Genomic DNA, 23,252 nt, shown 5'->3' with positions numbered 1-23,252 from the left:
CAGATGAAGTAGCAGTTTATTTGTACTTAAAATTGATCTACTGCATTTGGCTCTTGCAGTGTATCAAATTATATTAATCTATCTCACAATGGAAGAATCCACAGGCAGAACATCTTAACTAATTTTGCAAGGTGAATCTGAGCCTGCAGTTGCTTCCCAATTTTTAATTCTCCATACTTTTACCACTGACCTCTGCTCCAGCCTCTTAGAGCATTATTTATGCAAATGGAGGAGCACCTCATCTTACAAGTTTGCATGTTTTAGGGCTTAGCATTGAATTGCACTGTTTCAGATAATCGACCATGCTACTCTTTCATCTCCTGCTTTGATTTTTTTCGCCTCATTTGGTATTGAAGATTTCATTCATCGCTTTCTATTTACATCTTTAAACAAAAGTAGTGGCTTTCAGCCAGACAGACTGTAGATTCTATAATCTGGAGTAAAAAAAACAAACAGCTGGAGGAGCATTGCATATTGTGCAGTGTCTGTGTTGCTCGGTCCACCAATCATTTACTGATCCACGTCTCACTTTCCCCTCTATATACAACCTTCAGCCTCCCCTCTCATTCCTGAAGTAGGATTTTGACCAAAACATTGGTAATTCCTTTCCCTTCACAGATGCTGCTCAATCCACTGTGTTACAATGGCAGTTTGATTTTTATTTATTTCAGCTGGTATCACCATATTATTCAGTTTACTAGTGTCCGCCCTATCACTGACCCGTTTTGTTCTCTCCTCTGCTCGTATTTAAAACAATTAGATTCTGTTGCATTTCTAACTTTTGAGTTATGCTGAAATGTTAACGGTCTCCCCCACTCCACAAAGACACTGTCAGACATTTCTACTTTCAACATTTTCTGTTTATATAATTGCATGTCTGTCTTGGAATATTTTAATTGAATCATTGATCACACAAAAGGCACAGAATTAATGTAAATCAAAACTGCAGATGGTCAAAGTCAGAAAGAAATGGAGTTTACATTCCAGGTGAACGCGAAGTGTCTTCGACCAGAAACATTAAGACCCTTTGTCTTTGACCTGATAATTTAGTTAATTCGTTTGTCACTGTTCTCCTGACCTAATGAATGGTTCCAGCATGTTCTGTTTTTATTATTAACTTACCATAGTTGACATTTGTTGCCTCTCCCTCTGAAATATTAAAGTTGCAACATATAAGACATTTCCATCGAGCTGTACCATCTTTTCCACAGTAAAATGGTGGAAATAATAACTTAATCCACCTCCGAGGAGTAGGTGGAAAAATTTCAGTGCCAATTTGTTCCTCCCATCTTCCCTTCTACTTCCTTTTTGTCTTCAACAACCTCCTCATTCTTCCTATCTCTCTCTCTCGCTCTCTCTCCCCTTTATTTTAAGATGCAATGTAGATTCTTAAAACCACCACTGAACTCAAATGTTTTGTCAGAAATTGGGACATGTACAAATATGGTAAACATTTGATTGCTTACAAAGGTGTAGTTTAGTTTAGAGATACAGCGCGGAAACAGGCCCTTTGTCTCACCTAGTCCGCACCGACCAGCGATCCCCGCACATTAACACTATCCTACACACATTAGGGACAAATTACACTCATACCCAGGCAATTTACCTACATACCTGTACGTCTTTGGAGTGTGGAAGGAAACCGAAGATCTCGGAGAAAGCCCACGGGGAGAACGTACAAACTGTGTACAGACAGCACCTGTAGTCGGGATCGAACCCGGGTCTCCGGTGCTGCAAGCGATGTAAGGCAGCAACTCTACTGCTGCTCCACCGTGCTGCACTTTTAAAGCTTTTTTAAAACTCGGAATTTCTTAGTTAGGTAAACTATCTGCTTATATTTTGTCTTTATATTTGTAATAAGCTGCCTGTTAATGGTAAAGAAAGAACAGTGAGATGCACAATATGATTTAAGAAAGCAATAATCTTGCGTGTTAAAGAAAATCGCTTTGGCATAAATACATATTTGTAGAAGGCAAGCTTCTCAGTAGCTTCTTAGATTTCTTTACTGAAAGCTAGTGTTTTCCTCCCACTGAATTTACAGTGACACAACTCGTTTCTCAGGACTTTAAAAAAAAAAAATATGTAAAGTGCTTTGGGCACATTAACATGAAGGAGATTCTAAGCTGATTACTCACTCGTTTTCCCTATCTGGGAATCGTTTCTTTTTTTCATGCACACTAGCATCACGTCTCACACCCACTTCTTTTAGAAGCTGGTAAGTAACAACATTCCTTTCGAGTGGGGAATAATTACACAATATCTATAAACTCCTGAGCAGCTCAACTGGTTATTTGTCTAAAAATGTCGATTGATTAGTTGGTTCTTGACCAGTAAATGGCTGCTTGTTTTCCCTAGAATTGGAGGAGGAAGATGAAGAGGCGAGCGCTAGACAGAGGAGCCGGCGAATCTTCAGCACAGTCCAAAGCTCTTTGCACAGGGATCGCTGGGACCAACAGTAAAAGGGCTGGGCCATTCATCCTCGGTGAGTTCCTTCAGTTAGAAACCTTCCATGAGGGGGAAATGATCTTTAGCCATTTAATATTTATTTGTACCACTTCTCTCATTATGAGCTTGTGTATGGCTAAATTCAAGTACTTCTCTTGCTTTGTACCTCCTCTGATGCTAGGTGGTGGATGTTAGCAAATTCATCCTCTTGTGTTTCGTTCAATCGTGCATTTACCTGCCCTGGGTACTTTTGGGAGTTGGATTGCAATGAGGAATAGGATCTCGCTTTTCCCAGTCGTATTCAGTAGTTCATGGCAGATTCCATTTGCAGCCTGGTGCACTGAAACTAATCACACCTGGTTAAGATTCAGGGCATTAAATCTGCAACGTTTGTTTCTGTGGCTGGGTGACCAAACAGTTTTTGTCATTTGAGAAGCTAATGTGAAAATTGACAAGCATTTTTGCTCCTGAATTTTACCCATAGGCTGATGTGGGAAAATTACTGAAAGCACCCTCTCTCCAACCTCTTGAGCTGGAGGGGAGGGGGGGTACAAATTAAATTGTATCTTTGCACAGATGATTTATAGTTCAGCAGGGGGAATTGCTTCAGCTGAATGCTCCTTCCAAAACAATGGACAATATAAACACAATTGTGGGACATTTGAATGGATAATAATGGTTGCTGCATCTCGTGATAAGGCATTTGCATCCATCTTCAGCCAGAAGTATGAAGTTAATGCATAGAATGGTACAGCACAGACCCTTAGGCCCACCATATCTGTGCTGAACATGATGCCAAGTTAAACTAATCTCTGCCTGCAAGTGATCCATATCCCTCCATTCAATACATATCAAGGAACTTACCTAAAAAGCCTTTAAAATTGCTTCTGCTTCCACAACAACGCACGGTAGCGCAATCAAGGCATTTCACCACTCTTTATAAAAATAAATAAATAAATAAAAACTTGCCTCGCATGTCTCCTTAAATATCCCCCTCCCCGACCTTAAAGCATTGCCTTCTCGTCGTTGACTTCTACATGGGAATAAGGTTATGACTATCAACCCCATCTATGCCTCTAATCATTTTATATACTTCTATTAGGTATTCATTCAGCCTCTGATGCTCCAGAGAAATCAATCGAAGCTGGTCTAACCTCCCCTTCTGGGGAATGCCCTCTAATCTAGGCAGTATTCTGGTAAATCTGTACCCCTCTCCGAAGCATCCATCTTGTCTTCCTCCTGAGCAAACTGAGATTCTCAACTCAAAAGCCAATTTACAAACCATTTGACTTGATCTATGTAAACAGCAGAGTCAACTGGTACAACAAAAGAATATGGCACCAAGCTACATCCCAGCTGTTGTGCTGAATATTTGTTTCAGCCAAGCTTTGCCTCCTGCTGAGCAATTCCTGTACAGTTACAACATTGGCTTCCATCCAGCATGGAAGATTGCCCAGATGCCTGATGCCAGATTGCCCAGATGCCTGGCTGCAAAAAGCAGAACAAAGCCAATCTGGTTAATTAACATCTTAATCGTGGAAGTAGTTGTTTGATACTGTTATCAAGTAGGACTAACTTTCTATTCACTGGGTTTGGATTTTATCAGGATTGCCTAGCTCCAAGCATTATTGTAGCCTGGGTCTAAATAGTGACAAAGTCTAAATTCCCAAAATAAATTGAGAGGCATTTTAGTTTAGTTTAGAGATACAACACGGAAACCGGTCCTTCAGCACTGACCCGCGATGCCCTCACATTAACACTACTCTACACCCACTAGGAACTAATTTTACATTTACCAAGCCAATTAACCTACAAACCTGAACTTCTTTGGAGTGTGGAAGGAAACCGAAGTTCTTGGTGAAAACCCATGCGGTCACGGGGAGAACGTACAAACTACGTACAGACAGCGCCCGTAGTCGGGGTCGAACCCGGGACTCCAGCGTTGCATTCGCTGTAAGGCAGCAACTCTACCGCTGCGCCACCGTGACTGCCCTACCGTCCATGATAACATTGCAGCGTTTGAACAAGGATCAAATCAGTGAAAATGGAGAGTAGAAAGCTTCACAGTTGGAAGCATACTTAAGTGGATTGTTGTGATTATTGGAGGACTATCATCCCATCCCCAAGACATTCACTGCAAATTCCTTGGCATTTTCCTGAGCACAGCTACGTTCAACTGGTACTTCAATGAACTTCCCCCAGAGTAAGTTAAATAGTGTAGAAGCTGCCACATTATTAATTTCCAGGCATAATTCCTCAGATGTGAAATAGCCCATGCCTGCTTGCAGTCAGATGTAGACTGCATTTAGACATAGATTGATAGTGAGTAGTAAGTTACACTGATATTGTGCAAGTCCTCGGCAATCACTATGTCAACAATTACTTTGCTTTGCCATTCAAATGCATTATCTGGCTCGGGTTATAATTGACAAGAATGTCACTGGGATATGCACATAAATTCTATAGTTAAATTGTTTGGTCAGGCGCTGAGTAACTCGGACAGAACTTCCCATGCCTGCAGCATTACAGGTGATTTATGTCCTAAAGTCAAAATTTGTCACCATCTACAAATTTCTGGGCAGGAGTGTTATTAAAAATATACTCCTTGTTCAGATGAGTGCAGCTATGACAACGCATGTAGCTTGACAACTTCCAGTAACAAGCAGGCTGCTTGATTGAAATCCAATCACTCAACCTAAACATTCAATGGTTCTCCCACCAGAGTGCAAAAACTGCAATGTGACCACAACAGCAAATTACACCACAGATATTCAAGCCAATTACTTCAGCGCTCGCAGAAAGAAGGACATGGATAGTCGAGGAATGGACACATTGCCACTTGTTTATCTCTAGTAAACTGGTACGCCTCCATTTCCTGATTTGGAAATGCATTGCAGTTCCATCACTAGTGTGATCTAAGTCCTGGAGCTCCCAACCTTGCACCACCATTTGAGCTTGATCACCAGAAGGACTTTATTGTTTGAGGTTGTGTCTCATTCAAGAGGGCATATTTAGTTTGTGATAAGTACTGATCTCTGTCATGTCTTGTGACTCGAATAAAGAATAAAAATCTTTTTTCCTTGTGGAAATACAGATCTAATTTGACAGAAAATGGCTGAATTTGGTGCACAATCTATGGTATTTAGCAGAATAGTTGTAAATCTATACCAACTGTAGCTCCTGGGATAGGGAGGAGAAAATCATCTTGCCATTGGCCTCTGATGTGTCTCAAATAAACGCTGCTGTAAGATCTTGGATGGTATTCAGGTTGATTATCAAATGTAGTAATGCAGTTTGCAAAACCTGAGGTGTCACAGAATTTGAGGGCAGCCCTGTTGTCTGAGAAACTGATTGCTTTCAAGAGTGGGGGAAAGAAAATGTATCCTGATTAGTTATTTAAACACTATTCTGCACTGATATTTTTCCAGGAATGTTTAAACCAAATGACGCACTTTGCCTTGTATTGAGGATTGGAAATTGGGCTTTGGTCTCGGCTGCATGTTTTTATGGTTTTATTCAGTGATTCAAGCGATTAGTCATACTGAGCTGTTCCCAGCAGGCTCCCACTTAATATACAAAATAACCTTGATTTTTATTTAATGTCCTGCACATTAGGGAAGTCTTTTATGCAATTGTTAGTCATAGGTCTTCCACTAACTTGAAAAGAATCTCCAGGGAATGCTTTTTTCTTTTTAAATCATTTTATTTTCTTGATCAGGTCCTCGTTTAGGAAATTCACCTGTTCAGAGCATTGTTCAGTGTTTGGCGAGGAAAGATGGAACAGATGACTTCTATCAATTAAAAGTGAGTAAAACTTGCCTGGTAACATTTTACAAAATATTACACAATAAACTGAAGGATATACTGGCATTTTTTTTTTAAAGTGTCCTTTATTAAAATTGAATCAGACCAGTATTTTTAATTGTGTTGCAAAAAGTGATTTTCTTAAACTGCATTCACCTGAACTAAAAATGGCTAACTGCACAACCGGAGTGTCAAGGCTTTTAAAGATATCCTAGCAGGTACTTTGGGAATTAAGTATTACACATTTGTCACTGTCACCAGCACTAATAATTTTGGAAGTCTTCTTCTTCTTGCGTATGGCGTGCACAACCTAAAGTTGTAGGAAAACTTGTTCTATTTGATCTTATTTGATTGTGCACGCCAGGTTGATTGCATTCGTCGAAACAGGGCGGACCACGTGAAGGTTGCAATCTCCCACCCCATTTTGGAAGTAAGTTAACAGTATTGGTAATTTGCTTCAAAGCTAAATGGTCCAGTGAGGCTAACATTAAAGCCCACGGCATTTTTTTTAACAGCTAGGCCTTTATAATCCCTGGCCAGAAGGGATAGTCATGGGAGGCTTCACTTCAATCACTGGCATTTGTTTATCATTATATTCCATTGAATAGCCAACAGATTCAACTTATTCATAAGCTCTTGTATAAATTTCTGTACTACTACTTCCTTCCCTCCACCATCTCCTCACTCCCACCTCTACAAACATTGAAAGTATACTTAGTTGAGGATTGAAGAATGCAATTGAGCTTGCACTTGGTGCTGCCAACAGTCAACATGTGCAGATGTGTTTGTTGTCTAGATCCTGTAGGATGACTGACTATTGAAGTGAGATAAGAGGCCGTGTCATTTAAAGTGCATTAATGTAGGGTCCTGTTGGAAATCTATAAATGTGAGTGCAGTTTTAAAAGCATGTTATTATATTACACTTAATTTGGCCTCCCAATTTCTATTCCCTCACCTGAAAATTGCAGTTTGCATTTCATTTCATTTCATCCAAGTTGTGCTGCAGTTTTCCTTTCTCCAGCATTGTGTATTAATGATTATCATGTCGGTTTCTTCAATCAACTGGTTTGCAAAACCTTTTAAGAACTTGTGAGATAACAAGCACACAGGTAAATGTTGACTTGGCAATTAGGCTGGAAAGCTGATTGGTGACTTTGAAACAGTCATGTTTTTATTGATTGAAGGAGCTCAAATGCCCCTATGGTCTACTAGCGTTTTTCTTAAGTATGATTGATAGAAGCAAACGGTGAAAAAGTTAGACTGTTTTCCACATGGGTTTACCAGTTTTTTAAGGGATAGTAAATGGAGAAAGCTGGGGAATAACATTAATGCTGATGACTTCAATATTGTTGGCACAAGTCTGATTCCAAAGGTCACACACTGCAGAATTTATGACTGTTTTGATAGACATGTGGAGTGACAAAAAGTTGTTGCCTCGAGTCAATGAGCTTGTTTGTTTTATATGTTAATAGCTTTGTGATTTTTTTTCCCCCTTATATCTGACTGGCAAACCTAGTGAGCGTTTGTTTAGTAAATATTTTTGCTAGATGTCTAGGTATACATAAATGAATACACTCTGATTGGATTCTGATTTTTGCAAACGCTTTGCTCAACCTTCTCTTCTACTTTAGATTCTGACTCTTGAGGACAGAGGTGAAGGAATGGAAACTCAGGAAGAAAGACAAGGAAAGATGCTTTTACATACAGAGTTCTCCCTTCTGTCCCTGCTTCACAGTCAAGATGGAGTGGTGCATCACCATGGGCTATTTCAGGTAAAGCACAATGCAGGAGCACCCTCAGTAGACATGTTGATCATTCAAATGCTTCTGGCAATATCGCCTATTGCCTTTTTTTAATTTTCTTGCAAACATTTTTTTGTTTAAGCCAGTATAAATTTGACAAAGTTCCATCATGCAGTAAAATATTAAGTGTGACCATTGGTTCATGTCTATGTGTATGCTTCCAAGTGTATGCTTCCAAGAAACCAGGCAGGATGCAGAAATTAATTTTAACTCCATCTACTCCCAAATCCCTTCTTGTGGCAAATGTTTATCAGGTGGGCGTCTGCCTAGTCAAGCAATTAACCATTGCTAGTTCACAAATTATGAACTGAATTTGTCAGGAATGCAAATTTGACATACTCTAATCTATGTTAGTCAGTGAAATTAATGCCTATGGGCACATTTCCTTGGAAACCAAATCAATGTTTTCTTCAAATTATTATTTCCTCGATTAGGCAGGTTCCATCTGATTCTGGTTTACTGTGACGAGGGATCTGGGAGCAGATTTGTTAATGTTAATTTCTGTGACTTCCCTGGTTTCTGGTAAACACATGGAAACATAAACATGAACCAATGCAAAGTAGTGCTAGAAATGCCATGTCAAGGTAACGTACTTTAAAAGTTATATGTCTACCGGTAGTTTATCATTTTCTACACTTAAAGCAGAGATGATCTTATCCACATGCCATACAAAAGAGTATAATGTGTATCAATTGTGTGCAGATATAAAAGGACGTGAAAATTTGGGGATTTTAAATTGTCGGTTCTATACATGAATACAATTAAACCTTATGCAAGTACAATAGGTAGTGAAGAGAAAAATTGAATATTGTCAGTACAGCTGGAAATACTGAGTTTCCAAAGAGTGGAGCCATTGTGTTGGAATAATAGGTGGTCCTTTTCTGGGACCAGCACACAAAGAGTCACTCTGGTGCCATCTTGCCATCGATCACACTCATTTTTTTCTACAGGCAACAGTATCAGAACTTCTATAACATTCCAATCAAGGCATTTTTACTGTTGCTTCAATCGTAAAGTAATACTGTTAACTGAAAGGACAACGGTTTCATAAATAACAGTGTAAAAGTATTTGCAGCCTGGAAAGCAGAGTTTGTTCGCTTATGTGGTGAGCCCGTGAGCGTCAAAAAGTGGAAGGAAAGTATACATTTGTGTTTTTTCAGTAAATGAAAATAGGTGATCCTTACCAGTTTACAATTGTAAAGTCTATTTTTATTCACAGATATTATCAGGCTATAAGCAGAGAGAGACCCAGTGTTTCAGAATAAGTTAAATTACATGTGCTATTTCTGTGCATTTACCCTTTTACAGGACAGGGCTGTTGTGGAAGAGTTTGAATCAAACAAGATTATAAGGCGGATGAAGAAAAGAATCTGTTTAGTTCTGGACTGCCTCTGCGCCCATGACTTCAGTGACAAAACTGCTGATCTCATCAATCTACAGCATTATGTCATTAAAGAGAAGAGGCTGAGTGAACGTGAAACAATTGCAATATTTTATGACGTGGTACGGGTAGTGGAAGCTTTACACAAGGTAAGGGGATGTTGGCATTTTTTTTTAATTTGCAGTGGTGATATTTGTTGGAGAGGGCAAATTTTCATTGGTGTATGTCTATGGCACTCTGAGCAAGGTCCTCAAGAATGCAATCCTCTGACTACCGGTGTAGTATTGGGCTGGGCTTGGGGGGGTTAGGCTGGTAGGCTGCTAATTTGGTACAGTTATTTTAGAAAGATTGAAAGGCTAGATCAAGTAATTTCAGGGCAGACAGCCTTGCGTCAGTCGTGGTCAAACTTAGATTAAAAAGGAACCAATATAAATAATTATTTAGAAAAGCATAGATTAACTGAGAAATTTGGCATGGATTTTGGTCCACTAATAATAGAATGTTTTGTGAGCGTTTGCAAAGATTCCACAGGATAGATATTTTGGAAAATAAAAGTCAATGGAATTTGAAGGAAAGTCATGTTAATTTAACTGACGATTGGAAGAACATTTAGTAATTTATTGTTTGCAATGAGATTCTTTTTGTTGTAAATATCAATTATTTGCATTTAAGTGTGTGAAATATAATTGAAGATTGACCCAGCCATCACCGTTGACCATATCACTTTACGGGTATGCAGTCTGGTGGCCCGTAGGATTTTGTTTAGGCAAGCATCAAGGAATGCAACAAATGCAAACAGTGACTGGTAAGATAAATAGAAAAACAATTAATAGATGGACAAGGAGTATGTGTACACAGACAATTGAAGATATCAGGAAGGGATAGTCAATGTTAAGAAGGTAAAATAAGAAGCTTTCCTTCGCTATCTGATGTCTAAAATGTAGGTGTTTCAATAATATCTACAACATTGGCAGGAATTTCTATTGCTTTGCATGTAAATATTGTTTCCTGAATTAATTGCCAAATGTCCAGTTTTAATTTTAATATCTCTCTTTTTCGGGAGCCTATCAGTAGAGGGAATACATGTTATATCTTGCATTCTTTTACATAATGCAATTTAACACATAGGTTTAAACAAAGAAAAACTAGTGGTCCAGTTTATCCAAGGTAGCTATTGTGGAGCATTTATGAATCTAATTTAAAACCCATTTCATGCTGCGGTAAATAGGTGTAGTTTTAAAAGGGGGTTTTGGGAGTCAGTCAGGTGCATCTTTTGAGTTGTCTGTAATGGTTGTCCAGATTCAGAGTCAGAATTGAATGGCAGTAATTTAACTTTCCAACTTTTTACTGACTTAATCAGCTTCGTATGGCTATCAATTGCTGAAGCTTATCATAAGAATGGCATTGGAAAGTAGTATTTGGTCTATCAAGTTCAGCCTGCCATTTTATCCAGCTTAAACTGCATTTCCTGGATTCCATGAGCACACTTTATTTAACTCCACTATAGGACTTAACGGATCATTCAAATCTTTCTTATTACTTGATAGAAAATCACCTTAACATTTGTGTAATTTGGAAAGGAGAGAGGGAGCAGTGTAACTAAGAGTAAACATAATTCTGCTGCCATTTTAAACTCTTTGTGTTTCAATCTAAAGTTGTGTGTTTTCAGAATGGCTTGCATAAACTGATCAGCATATCACTAAGCAGACAATATTTCATAAATCAGTGTGATCACAATGTTTTGGAACAAAACTTTGCGGTATGAAAATAATCCTTGATATGCTTGATAATATTGCATTTTCAGAACTGCTGCAGAAAATAGGGTTAGCAAAATAATCTTACTTTTACTATAATTATAAAGTGCTTAAATTATGTGGGATGTTGCTATATTGGGAGTCAGAAGCCAGCTGCTTGGTGAACTGAGTTACTGACATAATACATGTAGTTTTCAATTGAGTTGGAAGCTGGTAAGGTGTATATCTAGATTCTGAGCAAAAAGACTACTAAATGACCTGAGGAAAGTGTGATTATTTCTACAGAATCGCAGTGAGAGGGTAGTTATCTCAAATGCACATGATCTCCCTGTCATTTATAATGAGTGGTAGCCACACATTGACTCGAACATCTGTAACTGGAAATAATGTTGTCATAACAGCTTTTTTTAAATTCCTATTAAGCTTAATGTTAAGTCTCTCAAAGGCTGTAAACTAGCAATTAGTAGAGACTCTGGAAAAGGTCATTATTGCAGACAGTTGATGTTATACTAGGTAAAGTAGCTTGGGTCTTATGAGTTGCACAAATAATCCAGTTTAAGCAAATGGAAACTGGGATGTGGTGTCTGATCTTCTTATGCTCTCCTTACCTGCCGATTTGCTTCTCATCTTCTCCAGAATAAATGAGAAAGGATCAATAATAACTCTGTTAAAAAGAAATATGCTATTGCTTATATTTTCACTGTCGTTGGAATTTGGTATATGATTTTGCCCAACTTGCTACTCTTGAAATTCCTTCTCATTGTGTCCACCAAAATGGTGTGTCGTTTAGAAAGCCTTGAAAGCATACCAAATGTTCTTGGAATATTTTGACAAAGTAATATTTAAAAATATCGTACCACCAATAGTCCCTTTGCTTATGAATCTCGACCGATTGTTGGTCATTATCTTTCGTTCTCTGGCCTATTGAAGGCAGCTCTCTCACAGAAAGTAATCTACTTTTCTCCTTTTCTGTTACTGTAGAAGAACATTGTGCATAGGGATCTGAAGCTGGGGAACATGGTGCTAAATAAAAGGTAAGCTGAGTGATTTTATTCCCTCGATTTTTGAAGTTGTGTTATTATACTATTCTGTTCTCAATAGATGAGTGTTAATGCAGAGGCCTGGGACATATAACTGTTTGAGAGATTATTGTCAATATTAATGTTCTTGAATAATTATAGGACCATGCTGTTACCTCTTTTCTACTGATTCTTAGATCTCATCCCCACTGAATTTATATTTACTTTCAATAGTACCTATAGCCTTTCTATTTGTTATTATCCATTTAATAATAGATTAGGATAGCTTTGTAATACAGACCAAACACCTTGGGGGTAATATTACTTAAAATAATATCTATTTAATAACAACAGTAGTCTAAAGCAGGTTTTGATTCTTGTAACCTGGTCCCAATTTAATGTACACACTGCAATTCACTGCTTTTATTATTTGGCAATTTAAAGCTTTATTTTTCTGCAGACTGAAATAACCAGTTGCATCAGAATCGGTTTGAGTCATCCAGGAGGCATTAGTAACTCATCTCCTTGGCAGTGATACGCTTCCTGATAATCAAGCGGCAAACATAACCTTGGAAGCATAACTTTGTGTGCCAATTTCATCAGCTTGTATGTAGCTAAAGGATTTTTGAGATTACAGTAGGAAACCTGAGAGCTAGAAATCTCCAGTTCAATCAGGTGCTGCACATGCATCCCTGGTCAGTGAAAGGAAGTGCAGTCCCATCATTTTTCATTTAGAGTGCTACGTATCTACCTTCACCCACTACCATTCATAGAGTATACATTATAGCTTCACAATGGGAATATTAGGCCAGATTGTGCAGCAAACCATGGAGTTACCCGGCAGTTGAATCACCAACCACCCACTCGCTCCACAGCTAGGAGCTGAAACTCCTGTCCTTGGTGCTGACAGGTAGCTTTCCCCTCGGAAGTCGAGGTTTTGCCAAGAATATTTGATGCACCTGATATATAATACACACACGGAACGTTTTTTTCTCTCGTGCATTATATTGTTCACAGTGTACTCTGTTTACATATTCTGTTGTGCTGCAGCAAGTAAGAATTTCATTGTTCTATCTGGGACATATGACAATAAAACACTCTTGACTGTTGACCATAACTGATTTTAAGCACTATCTGCCATTTCATAATTTGTGCTCCTGCCTATTCTGTCATTTATAATGTTGCTATAAACAGATCAGATTTTCACACTTCTACATAAATGATAATTGCTTGCTGTGAATCCCGCTGTCCTGTCTAACACAGAATAAATGTCTTATTCACAAAGATTGAAATCAGTGTATGCAGAGAGATGAAGTATTGAATTGATTCAATGATTGATTGAAAGATAGGGCATGGAAGTGAGTCCCTTGGCCACCAAAACCACCCGTTCACGTTAGTTCTATGTTGTCCCATTTTGCGTCCACTCCTTGCACACTTGGGGCAATTTACAGAGATCAATTGGCCTACAAACCTGAATGTCTTTGGGATATGGGACGAAACTGGAGCATCTGAGGAAACCCACACAGTCACAGGGAGTGAGTATAAACTCCACACAGACTGCACCTGAGGTCAGGATCGAATTCCGGTCTGGCGTGATGAGGTAACAGCTCTATAGTTGCAGCACAGTGATGCCCACTGTGTTACTCTGCTTCTAACCACAACCATTTAAATGGGTTAATGCAAACCATTTGAATTTAGTAATGCTTCATTAAAAATCTTACTATTGAAGGATGCAAGTGATCTTTTGAAAGCATGAATTTAAAAACCTCTCGACGCAAGTAACTGCAAATACTGGTTTACAAAAAAGGCTATGTGCTGGAGTAACTCAGTGGGTCAGGCAACATCCCTGGAAAACATGGATAGGTGACGTTTGGGTCGGTTCCCTTCGGACTGAGGTGGTGGGTTGGGGGGGGGGGATCCTGGAAGAAAGCACTAAAAACTATTTTCCATGAATTGTCAGAGTGCAATTGCGCTCTCACTATAGTGTTGTGGTGGGCTACAGATTTGCATTCTTGTATGTAGCGAGAGGCTGGAGAAAGTCGGGAAAAGGGAGTGCTGCTTTAATGAGGAAGTTGCAAGGTTAAAGTTTATGTTGTCATCCAAAGGGAGTGTCTTCCAGTATTCATTATAAACAGACAATGTAATTTGGTGAAGAAACCATATTTGCGTGATTCATGTTGAGTAAAGTGTGTAATATGATGAGGCCTGCTCATACTTTATAATTTTTGATAAAGTGGCAGTGAATGTCCGATGCGTACTGTGTGTACATTATGGCTGTGCATTATTGTGCTTTATTTTTCTTAATGCAAATGCCACTTTCAGTTTAAATGACCGTGGGGTGAGAGAAAGGGAAGTAATCCGAGTTCTCAATGCCGAGATTAATTTAAGCATGCTGGGATCGAAGTGAGAATCTATTGTTGCAGTGTACACGAGAACACAAGGTAGGCCTTCAAGCCTGCCCCACCATTTAATCTGATCCTAGCCGATCAGTGGTAAACTTGACTCCTCTTCTGTACCATTTCTCATTGTCCTTCTGTTCCTCGATCTATCGAATATTTATCCACCTCGACTTCAAATACTTCTGGTGCATCACCTGCTGGGACAGAACATTCCAGATATTCACCCCTTCTGTGAGAAGAAATGTCAATAAACATTTTTAAAGGATCTGCCCCTTGTTCGAGTCTACTTCACTAGTAAAAACGCCCCCCTCGTGTTTGAACAAAGTCAGCCCTCCATCTTCTAAACTCAAAGGGATAAAGGCCCAAACTATTTTGTCTCTCTTGGCTATTTGCGTAATGGAAATTTGCCCTTACAGAATTCACTATGCATAAATCTGAGATACAGACTAAAAACATTAGCTCTTACAAACTTTATGTGAGGGGTAAAAAAGATATATAAACACTTTTTTTTCCAACTTTGATTTCTTGTTGCATGCTTAGATCATCAGCATTGAGTTAAGGAAAATTGCAACATAGCCAACAGGACTATTTGAAAAATATGATACGGCTAGTATTAATTAAGGACAGGATTCCGTCTCACCAGAGTGCCTGAGATAGGGAAACCAGGAACTTATTAACTGGTAACATTTTTGGCACTATGAACACCAAATGCATGCTCCCACCTATCTCAGACACCAAGTGCTCTGTTTCAGATTGTTGCTGCCAATCTCAGTAGTGTGTCTTGGTAGAATTGGTGATATTGCCAACAAGCTGATCAGAAGATGAGCAATTAGATGCCCGTTCTTGTTTGCCAGTGCTTTGATAAGGAAACTCTTTATGCAAAAGTGTTGGCAGACATGGCCATAGTTGTCAACAAGACATCTGGCTCATACTATTCCTCAGTGCATGAGGAGCACCAGCAGCCAGAGGTATGTCAGGAATGGCTACAAGTATCTGGGCTTCAGGATGGCCTTCTGGGCCCGGAATTGAAATATTGCTTTGATGTATTACCATTAAAACTTTGAAGATTCTTTGGTGTAAAAGTAGAAAGGTCCTGTTCCCAACAATGATTTGCTTTGTTCCCCCAGTAATCACCTTTTTTTCTTGACACAGCAAATTTTGTCAAACATATTTCTGCTGTGGTTTTTTTGGGTGGGCCCATGAACTTGAAGCTTCCTGTCAAAGCCTCGTTGAAATATTTCAAAGTAGTTCACACACTGAATTTGACTCGGTGACTTTGATGTAGACAAACAATGTCTTCAGACTGAGCTCTTTGCTGGGAAATGTTTACTGTTATTTTATTTTCTTTACTCCCTCTCTGTCCCTGACTGCTTGGATTTTCCCCAAAGTTCTACTTTTACTGATGAATACTTTGAAGTGGTGGAGTATATCTGAAAGAGCCGTAATCTATTATTTTTAGTTAACTGTAAAACAGCATGGGATCTCTGTCCTCCTTCTGAAGGCAATTAGATTTTTTTTTAAATCTGGAAAGTGTGAAATTTAAATTATCTTTGAAAGTTTCTTGCACTATAGAAAGTAGGTCCAACACGGTGTCATTTGGCTGTTCGTTGTTGAAAATCAATTTTAATACCACACCTATCGGTATATATTGTCTCTGTTTCCCTATCTCCTACCCCTCAATGTAGTTATTAAAACTAAGTGGCATTGACATTACAGAAAAAGTATTTAACAGTGGATTCTTTCTGGGCTGCCTCTAAACCATGGATACTTAATGGAATGGAATTGGTGTTGTGAGGTTAGGAGAAAGAGCTGCTTGGTTATAGAGGTGTGGAGTAATAATCCAGTGAATGTGTTAAACCCCATGGCTGCTTGGATCAAGGTTACGTGATCAGGAAGCTTGTGTGGTGGTACTGCCATCTTATTATTGGGGGAAATGGACCTATTCTGATAGCTCCACTACATGACTCATCTGCATCATCCATTGATCAAACCTAGAATCTATGGCTCAGTATAATGTTTCACTTTGTTTTAAATGTGAAACAAATAGTGACTGTAAATTGTGACTGCATATGATGTAATTACGTCTAGTTCTTTCCTTCCTGTCTAAACTGTTCCCTTCCCCCACATTCGCCCCCAAGAGAGAATTTGCTGACGTATTTAAACAAAGTTCAGTGTGTGTGTGTGTGTGTTTTCTCCCCATCTTGCATGCATACATGGATATTCATGCATACATAAATATTCTTATGTAAGTTAGTCTATGGATCTGGAAACAATGAACCTTAAATGAATGTGTAGGAAAGAACTGCAGATGCTGGTTAAAATTGAAAGTAGACACAAAATGCTGTAGTAACTCAGCGGGACAGGCAGCATCTCTGGAAAATATGGATGGGTGACATTGTGGCTCGAGACCCTTCTTCAACTGGCTGGTGGTGTGATCTCTGGAGAGAAGGAATGGGTAATTTTCAGGTCGAGACCCTTCTTCAGACTGAACATTTTGGGTCAAGACCTTTCTTCAAAGTCACCCATTCCTTCTCTCCAGAGATGCTGCCTGTCCCGCTGAGTTATTCCAGCATTTTGTGTCTACCTTCAACCTTAAATGAATTGCGTACATGTTATAAATTCTGCGCTGTTCTCTTGTAACTCTGGGTTCATGCACATCCTATTGTTTGAGTTGGACTTGATGTGGAGTTTGTCTGTGTGCCACAAACATTTTCATGTTTGTCATGTATTGTTGAATCAATTTTTTGGAAAGTCCATGTGTGCAGAAATTCTAAATATTTAAAGATTTCTGCTTAAGCTTTTTCTGTTTATCTCTCTCATTTAAAAAATATTTATTTTTGATTTGTTTGCCAATTAAACCAACCTTGAAGATACAAAATAAGACACAAACTGCTGGAGTAACTGAGCAGGTCAGGCAGCATCTCTGGAAAATATGGATGGGGAATATTGTGGCTCAAGACCCTTCTTCAACTGGCTGGTGGTGTGATTACGTTGAGGGTGGCAGGAATGTCGGAGGATGGTGTGTTAAATATGGAGGCTTGTTGGATGAAAAATCAGGACCAAAGGAACTCTTAGCATGTTCTATCTGAGAGGAAGAGGAGAACTACAGGACACAGGAGACACTGGTGAAGGTTCCATCTATGAGAGCAGGGGAATCCATTTTTACTAAAGAAAGAGGACATCTTGGATGTCTTAGACGAGATAGCCTCATTGTGGGAGCAGATGTGGCAGGAACTGAGAATTTGAGAATAGGAGATAGCGTCCTTGCAAGAGGCAGGGTGGGAGGAGGTGAAGCACAGATAACTGGGAGTGGTATGTTTGTTGTAGACATCAGTTGATAGTCTGACCCCCGTGATGGAGACAGATCAAGAAATGGGAGCTAGTTGTCAGATAGTCCAAGTGAACTTGAGTGTAGAGTGAAAGTTAGTGATAAAATTAAAGTTATCATTGAGTTCTGCACGGGTGCTGGAGGTAGCCCAATGCAGTCAGCAATGTAGTGGAGAAAGTGTTGGGGGATGGTGCCAATGTACTTTTGTACAAGGACTGTTTGACATAACCAACAAAAAGTCAGACATAGCTGGGACCCATGCGAGTGCCCATAACTACATCTTTAACTTGAAGAAAGTGAGAGAAGTCAAAGAGTAGTTGTTGGGGCTGAGAACAAATTCCACCAAGCAAAGGAGAGTGTTAGTCGGGGAAATCTGATTAGGTCTCTGGTTCAGGAAGAACTGGAGGGCCTTCAGGTTGGGGGTGGAGGTGTAAAGGGACTGGATGTTCATGGTACAGATGAGGCAATGTGTTAGATAGGCACTGGACAGATAGGCAAGTAAGTAGGCAAAATACACTTACAAAAGTAACTAACTTTGTTTAGTTACTAACGTTAGTTTACTATGATACTCGCATTGCCTCTTGATTTAACATGTAATTTCCCTCCTGGGACAAATAAAGTTCTATCGTATCGTAACTAACTCACATGGATCAACAGTGCATTTTTTAGTAGAGGGAGTAGATCTAGTTATAGTTCCTCTTGATTAGTCTATGGCACGTAAGTGCATATTTTAGATGGTGTAATCTAATACAGGTTCTCTGAAATTTCTCGTAAATTATTCCTCAATTTCCCATCTGTACCAGAATCTTGTGGAAATATGAATTTAGCTTAAGGCTAATGCTCTATATTTGGTGCAAGTTACTATTGTGCTAAAAGGTGAGTCATATTTAATTACAGCCATGTGTGGGTTCAGTTCCTTCGTAATACCTACCTGTTCCAGCCTTTGGGTGGGGTTGGAGATATTTGGGGAAAAACAGTGTAGAACAGTTCAGTAAATTTCTCCTCTCTTAGAAAATGTTGCAATAAATTGGTCGTCTGGGCATGGTGCAAAGTAATGCAGGCAAACCCCCACTTTAAAGCTGTTCGTGTTATGGAAAGTCACCAATCACAACCCAAAAATCTGTGATACTGAATACTGTTTTCTTAAAGGGAATTTATGTGGGGGAAAAATGCAAAGCAAACATTTCATTTTTGTACTTTTTCACTCTCTACTTGAAGTATGCACTCATAATGTGGGTTTATCTTAGAATGATAGGTTCACTTTGTCCAGCAGTTTTGTCCATGCTTACGATGTTTGAAACAGCACCAGCAAGTTTAAGTGCAAGCTGTACACCTAAACAACCACTGTTCTGACATGCATTTAAAAGTGTATGTCCCTATTCCAACTGAAGGCTGTAAGGTGATGAGCACCTCTATTTACTCTCTTGTGTCTTCAAATACAGCTGTGAGAACTTTGCTTTGCAATCTGACAAGACAATCTCTTAGGTGATCTTCCACCATAAGCCTGCAGCTGCCGTATTTATTACACAAGAGAAAATCATCCCATAGGAACACATCCCTACTTGTAACATGGAATTCAATGACAAATATGATTTTGCGGAAGATCACTATACATTTTTCTAGCAATGCAATTCTCCTAATGAGAAGGGTTACCAGGTACTTGCAGTGTTGATGCTCAGATAGTATTTGGTAGATGCTGGTCTCCTGCTTTAACATGTTGGTGTATATGTTGGATAAAGTTTATCCTTCAATCCCAAGCATCTAACAAAATATCTTGTGTGTAATATAAGACTGGTGTCAGTAGGGTAAGATAGTATAAGATGATGATTACTGATTCTCCTTCACATGGAGGCTCTATACCTGTGGAAGGCTCTATATCCATAAGCATCAGTACTGCAGAATGCACAGCTCGGACTACACCCGTGAGCACAGCCGAGTATGAATGGATTTTTAAAATTATTTTGAACTATGGCCAGTATCTGCAAAGTTTATATTTGTCAACCTTAATTGTCATTAAATTGGATGGTTTCCAAGGTCATTTCAGAGGCAGTTTGAATTAACTGCGTTACTGTGAGCTTGAAGTTGTTTTAAGAGGCCAGGCGAGATTTAAAAAAATCTTCACTAAAGGAAGTTTTGGGGGTTATCATTGCTGCTGCCAGGTATTTAACTCCATATTTAGCTACTTTAAATTCCTCAGCTGCCTTGGTGGGATTTAAACTCTTGAATCTGGATGGATCCCAAAAAGCACATCCATTATGCCAGCATTTTCCAAAGAGGTCATTATGTGTCTGGGTTTTAAAAATAAATTTAAAATTCTTCACATTTTATAATTGAAGCATCTGTAAAATTTCCTGGGTGAATTTTAATTTTCTCCAATTTTTTCTGCATTGGTTTTGATTCTGTCTTTCATCTGGCCTGGTAATTAAAATGTTCCCAATGGATTTCTTTTGTGAATAGGGAACTTAAAGTTTTTAATGGTGTGTTGGAAGCAGCCAATTTCTGAAGTGGAACATTGGCTTAATGCTGAATCTTTGAATTTGTGCAAATACTGCTTCTTTACAATGTGTTATAAAAACTGTTGTTTGACATGTACCTAATATCCAAAATGCCAGCTCTCAAATGTTGGTTAGCAAAGTTCCAGCAAACTAGACTTTCAATGTGAAAGCATTCTATTTAACTTGCATTATTTAATGTTTTCAGTTTATGAATGCTGTTCCAAATATATTAACTTAAACGGGTTGTGCAAGAGTAGTCAGATTAAAGACTCTTTGCAGTATGTTTTGCACTTAGTTGTGGAGTCAAGTGAGAAAGATTAGAGGCCAAAAAAATATTCTAAGTTTGAATTCTTGTTCTTGAAGTGAAGGAAATATGAAAGCACACACATTTCGACTCTTGCCTCTTTTCCTCTCTCACACCCACTCCTTTTTTTCATTTCTCTCTGCATCTTGGTTCTATCCACCTCTTTCACATACATTTCACTAACTGGCTCAGCTGCTTCTTATGGGCCTGTCCCACATTGGCCGTCAGTTACGCGACAGGCCGGTGGCGTGCAAAGATTTAGTTCAGGACGAAGTCCACGCCACTCCACACCACTCCATGTGCTCGTCCCGCGCTACCCACACGCTACCAGGTCGCGTAAATGGCGCGCGAATGACAGCCAAGTGGGACAGGCCCTTTACTCGCCAAGTTCGGGTTTTATGTACCATTTGCTTCTCGCCTAAAAGTTTGCATTATGAATTTCCTTACTTATCAAATTGCATCACTGGTCGTCTTTGTGTTCCTGCTTAACTACCTAGCTACCTCTACTTTCACCCTCCCCTCCTACTGGCCCGGTCTCAGCACTTCCCCTCTTCTTGTTATACTGGCTAAATAGTCCCTCTCCGCATATCTTTGATTCGGGGTTTTTATTTAAAATTTACAATTGATAATTCCTCTTTCACTCCCTGCCCACAGATGTTGCTTGAACTGCTGAGTTCCTCCAGCAGATTGCCTGTTCAAACATTTTGTCTCCCTGGCTCTTCTCCACACTTTTCTAAAACTTAAAACATGTTTGGTTACCATCTTTTAGTAAATTTTCTTTCCTTTCCTGATTTCTTATCACCATCTGCTCCATCTGCCATTGGCACATTGGCCTCATTACTCACATCAGAAGTAATGATTTTCAGTCCTGGATGAATGCCTAAGGAGAATAAGATCCTGTTCTCAACATCCTCCTGATTTAGAAATGCTCCTTGGCATTGTTTCCTTCTCCCGAAGTGGTGTCACTATCGAGTCTTCTACTTTTGCCATCTTATCCTCAGTTTCCAAGCCCTCATCGTCTGACAGAAACTTCAGCTACCTCTTGCACTATGGACGCTTCTGCCTACATTTTCCACTTTGCTCATCTATTCATCTTGAAAAGTCGCTTTGTAACAATGTATATTTATAGTGTCTTGTATATAATTAAACACTCCAGGATTCTTCAGTGAGTATCATTGGCAAAATTTGACGAGCTGATGTGCAGTTAGCACATGTAACCTGAATCCCTGTCCAAAAGAGGAGTTTGGAGTAATGAAGTTGGACATGTTTTTAGCAAACTCAAGTGTGTGGCTTGAAGAATCCTCTCCAATAGCTTCCTAACTGACGTGAGGCTCACCGGCCAATAATTCCCTGGATTCACTCTACTTCCCTCCTTAAAGGAACAAAATTAGCTACTATCCAGTTCTCCGTGACCCCACCTGTTGTTAGAGCAGACACAAAAATATCAGTCAAGTGTCCCACAGTCTCGTCTCTTACCCTTTCTTCTCAATAACCTGGGATATTTCCCATCAGCTCCTGTGGATTTATCTACGTTCATGCACTTAAATCCACAACACTATCTCCTCCTTAATCTCTAACTGTCCTTGCATATTGGTATTCCCCCTGATCTCACTGACCTCCATGTCCTTGGTGAAAACAGATGGAAAGTATAACACCTCGCCTACACCCCCAGCCTTCTTCCCTCATTTATCCTTGTGGTCCTACCTTCTCTCTGGTTATTCTCTTGTTTTAATAAACTTTGGGAATTTCTTTAAGCCGACTCACCAAAGTCATTTTGAGGCCCCTTTTAGCCCTCCATATCGCTCACTTGAGTTCTTTCCTCTTTTCTATATATTACTCAAAGGCCATGTCTGATACCAACTTCTTAAATCGTGCATGACTTCCCTTTTCATTTCGACCAAATTTACAACATATTTGGTCATTCAAGGTATCCTTACTTTGCCATCTTTATCCCTCCTTACTGAAACATGTTAATTGGGGAATGGTCCTAATCAATGCATTCCTGTAATTCCTTCACTTAAAAAGTTTAATTTTCACTAAAATTCCAATGCCATTTGTACGTGCTCAAGTTGCAATTCCAGGACATATTGCCATCATGGAGATTGTTGTTGTCATATGGCACTATTTTGTGCAAAATTCCGGTAGGCGGCGCGGCTCTCGTCAGCAGTGGCCTCTGCAGTCCGTCTGCGTTTTTATTATTTTATGTCTATGTTTTTATGTAGTTTTTGTTATTTTTGTTGGGGTATGTGTGTGGGGGGGTTGGGGGTAACTTTTAAATCTCTCCCTGCACGGGAGACCCGACCTTTTCTTTGTCGGGTCTCCGTTGTCGTTGGGGCTGCAACGAGGAACGGCCTCCAACAGGAAGACCGGGGACTCTGGTGCCGCCTACTCACCTCACCGTCGCGGAGCTGGCCGAGTCCAGAGCGGGTGGAGCTGTGGTGGACGCTGCTGCGACCCGACCCCCGGAGATTCGGTGGCTGCAACTGCGGGTTTGGCGGACGGCACCGGGAGCCCGTGGGTC

General features: G+C 39.6%; 1 protein-coding gene across 4 annotated transcripts in view; it reads left to right on the top strand.

Moving 5' to 3' along the window:
* stk40 (serine/threonine kinase 40) overlaps nucleotides 1-23,252 on the top strand; it is an 85,538-nt gene that overhangs the window by 22,196 nt on the left and 40,090 nt on the right. For all 4 annotated transcript variants that reach the window (XM_033045460.1, XM_033045461.1, XM_033045463.1 and 1 more), the window contains 5 exons: nucleotides 2,356-2,482; nucleotides 6,164-6,249; nucleotides 7,881-8,021; nucleotides 9,360-9,581; nucleotides 12,168-12,220. In XM_033045460.1, the coding sequence (XP_032901351.1) occupies nucleotides 2,356-2,482; nucleotides 6,164-6,249; nucleotides 7,881-8,021; nucleotides 9,360-9,581; nucleotides 12,168-12,220 (629 nt within the window). The remainder of the gene's footprint in view (nucleotides 1-2,355; nucleotides 2,483-6,163; nucleotides 6,250-7,880; nucleotides 8,022-9,359; nucleotides 9,582-12,167; nucleotides 12,221-23,252) is intronic.

The sequence above is a fragment of the Amblyraja radiata genome, chromosome 27 (genome assembly GCF_010909765.2).
Source record: "Amblyraja radiata isolate CabotCenter1 chromosome 27, sAmbRad1.1.pri, whole genome shotgun sequence".
NCBI classification, from domain to species: Eukaryota; Metazoa; Chordata; class Chondrichthyes; order Rajiformes; family Rajidae; genus Amblyraja; species Amblyraja radiata.
The sequence above is the reverse complement of the archived record's forward strand: the minus strand, read 5'-3'. Positions and strand labels throughout refer to the sequence as shown.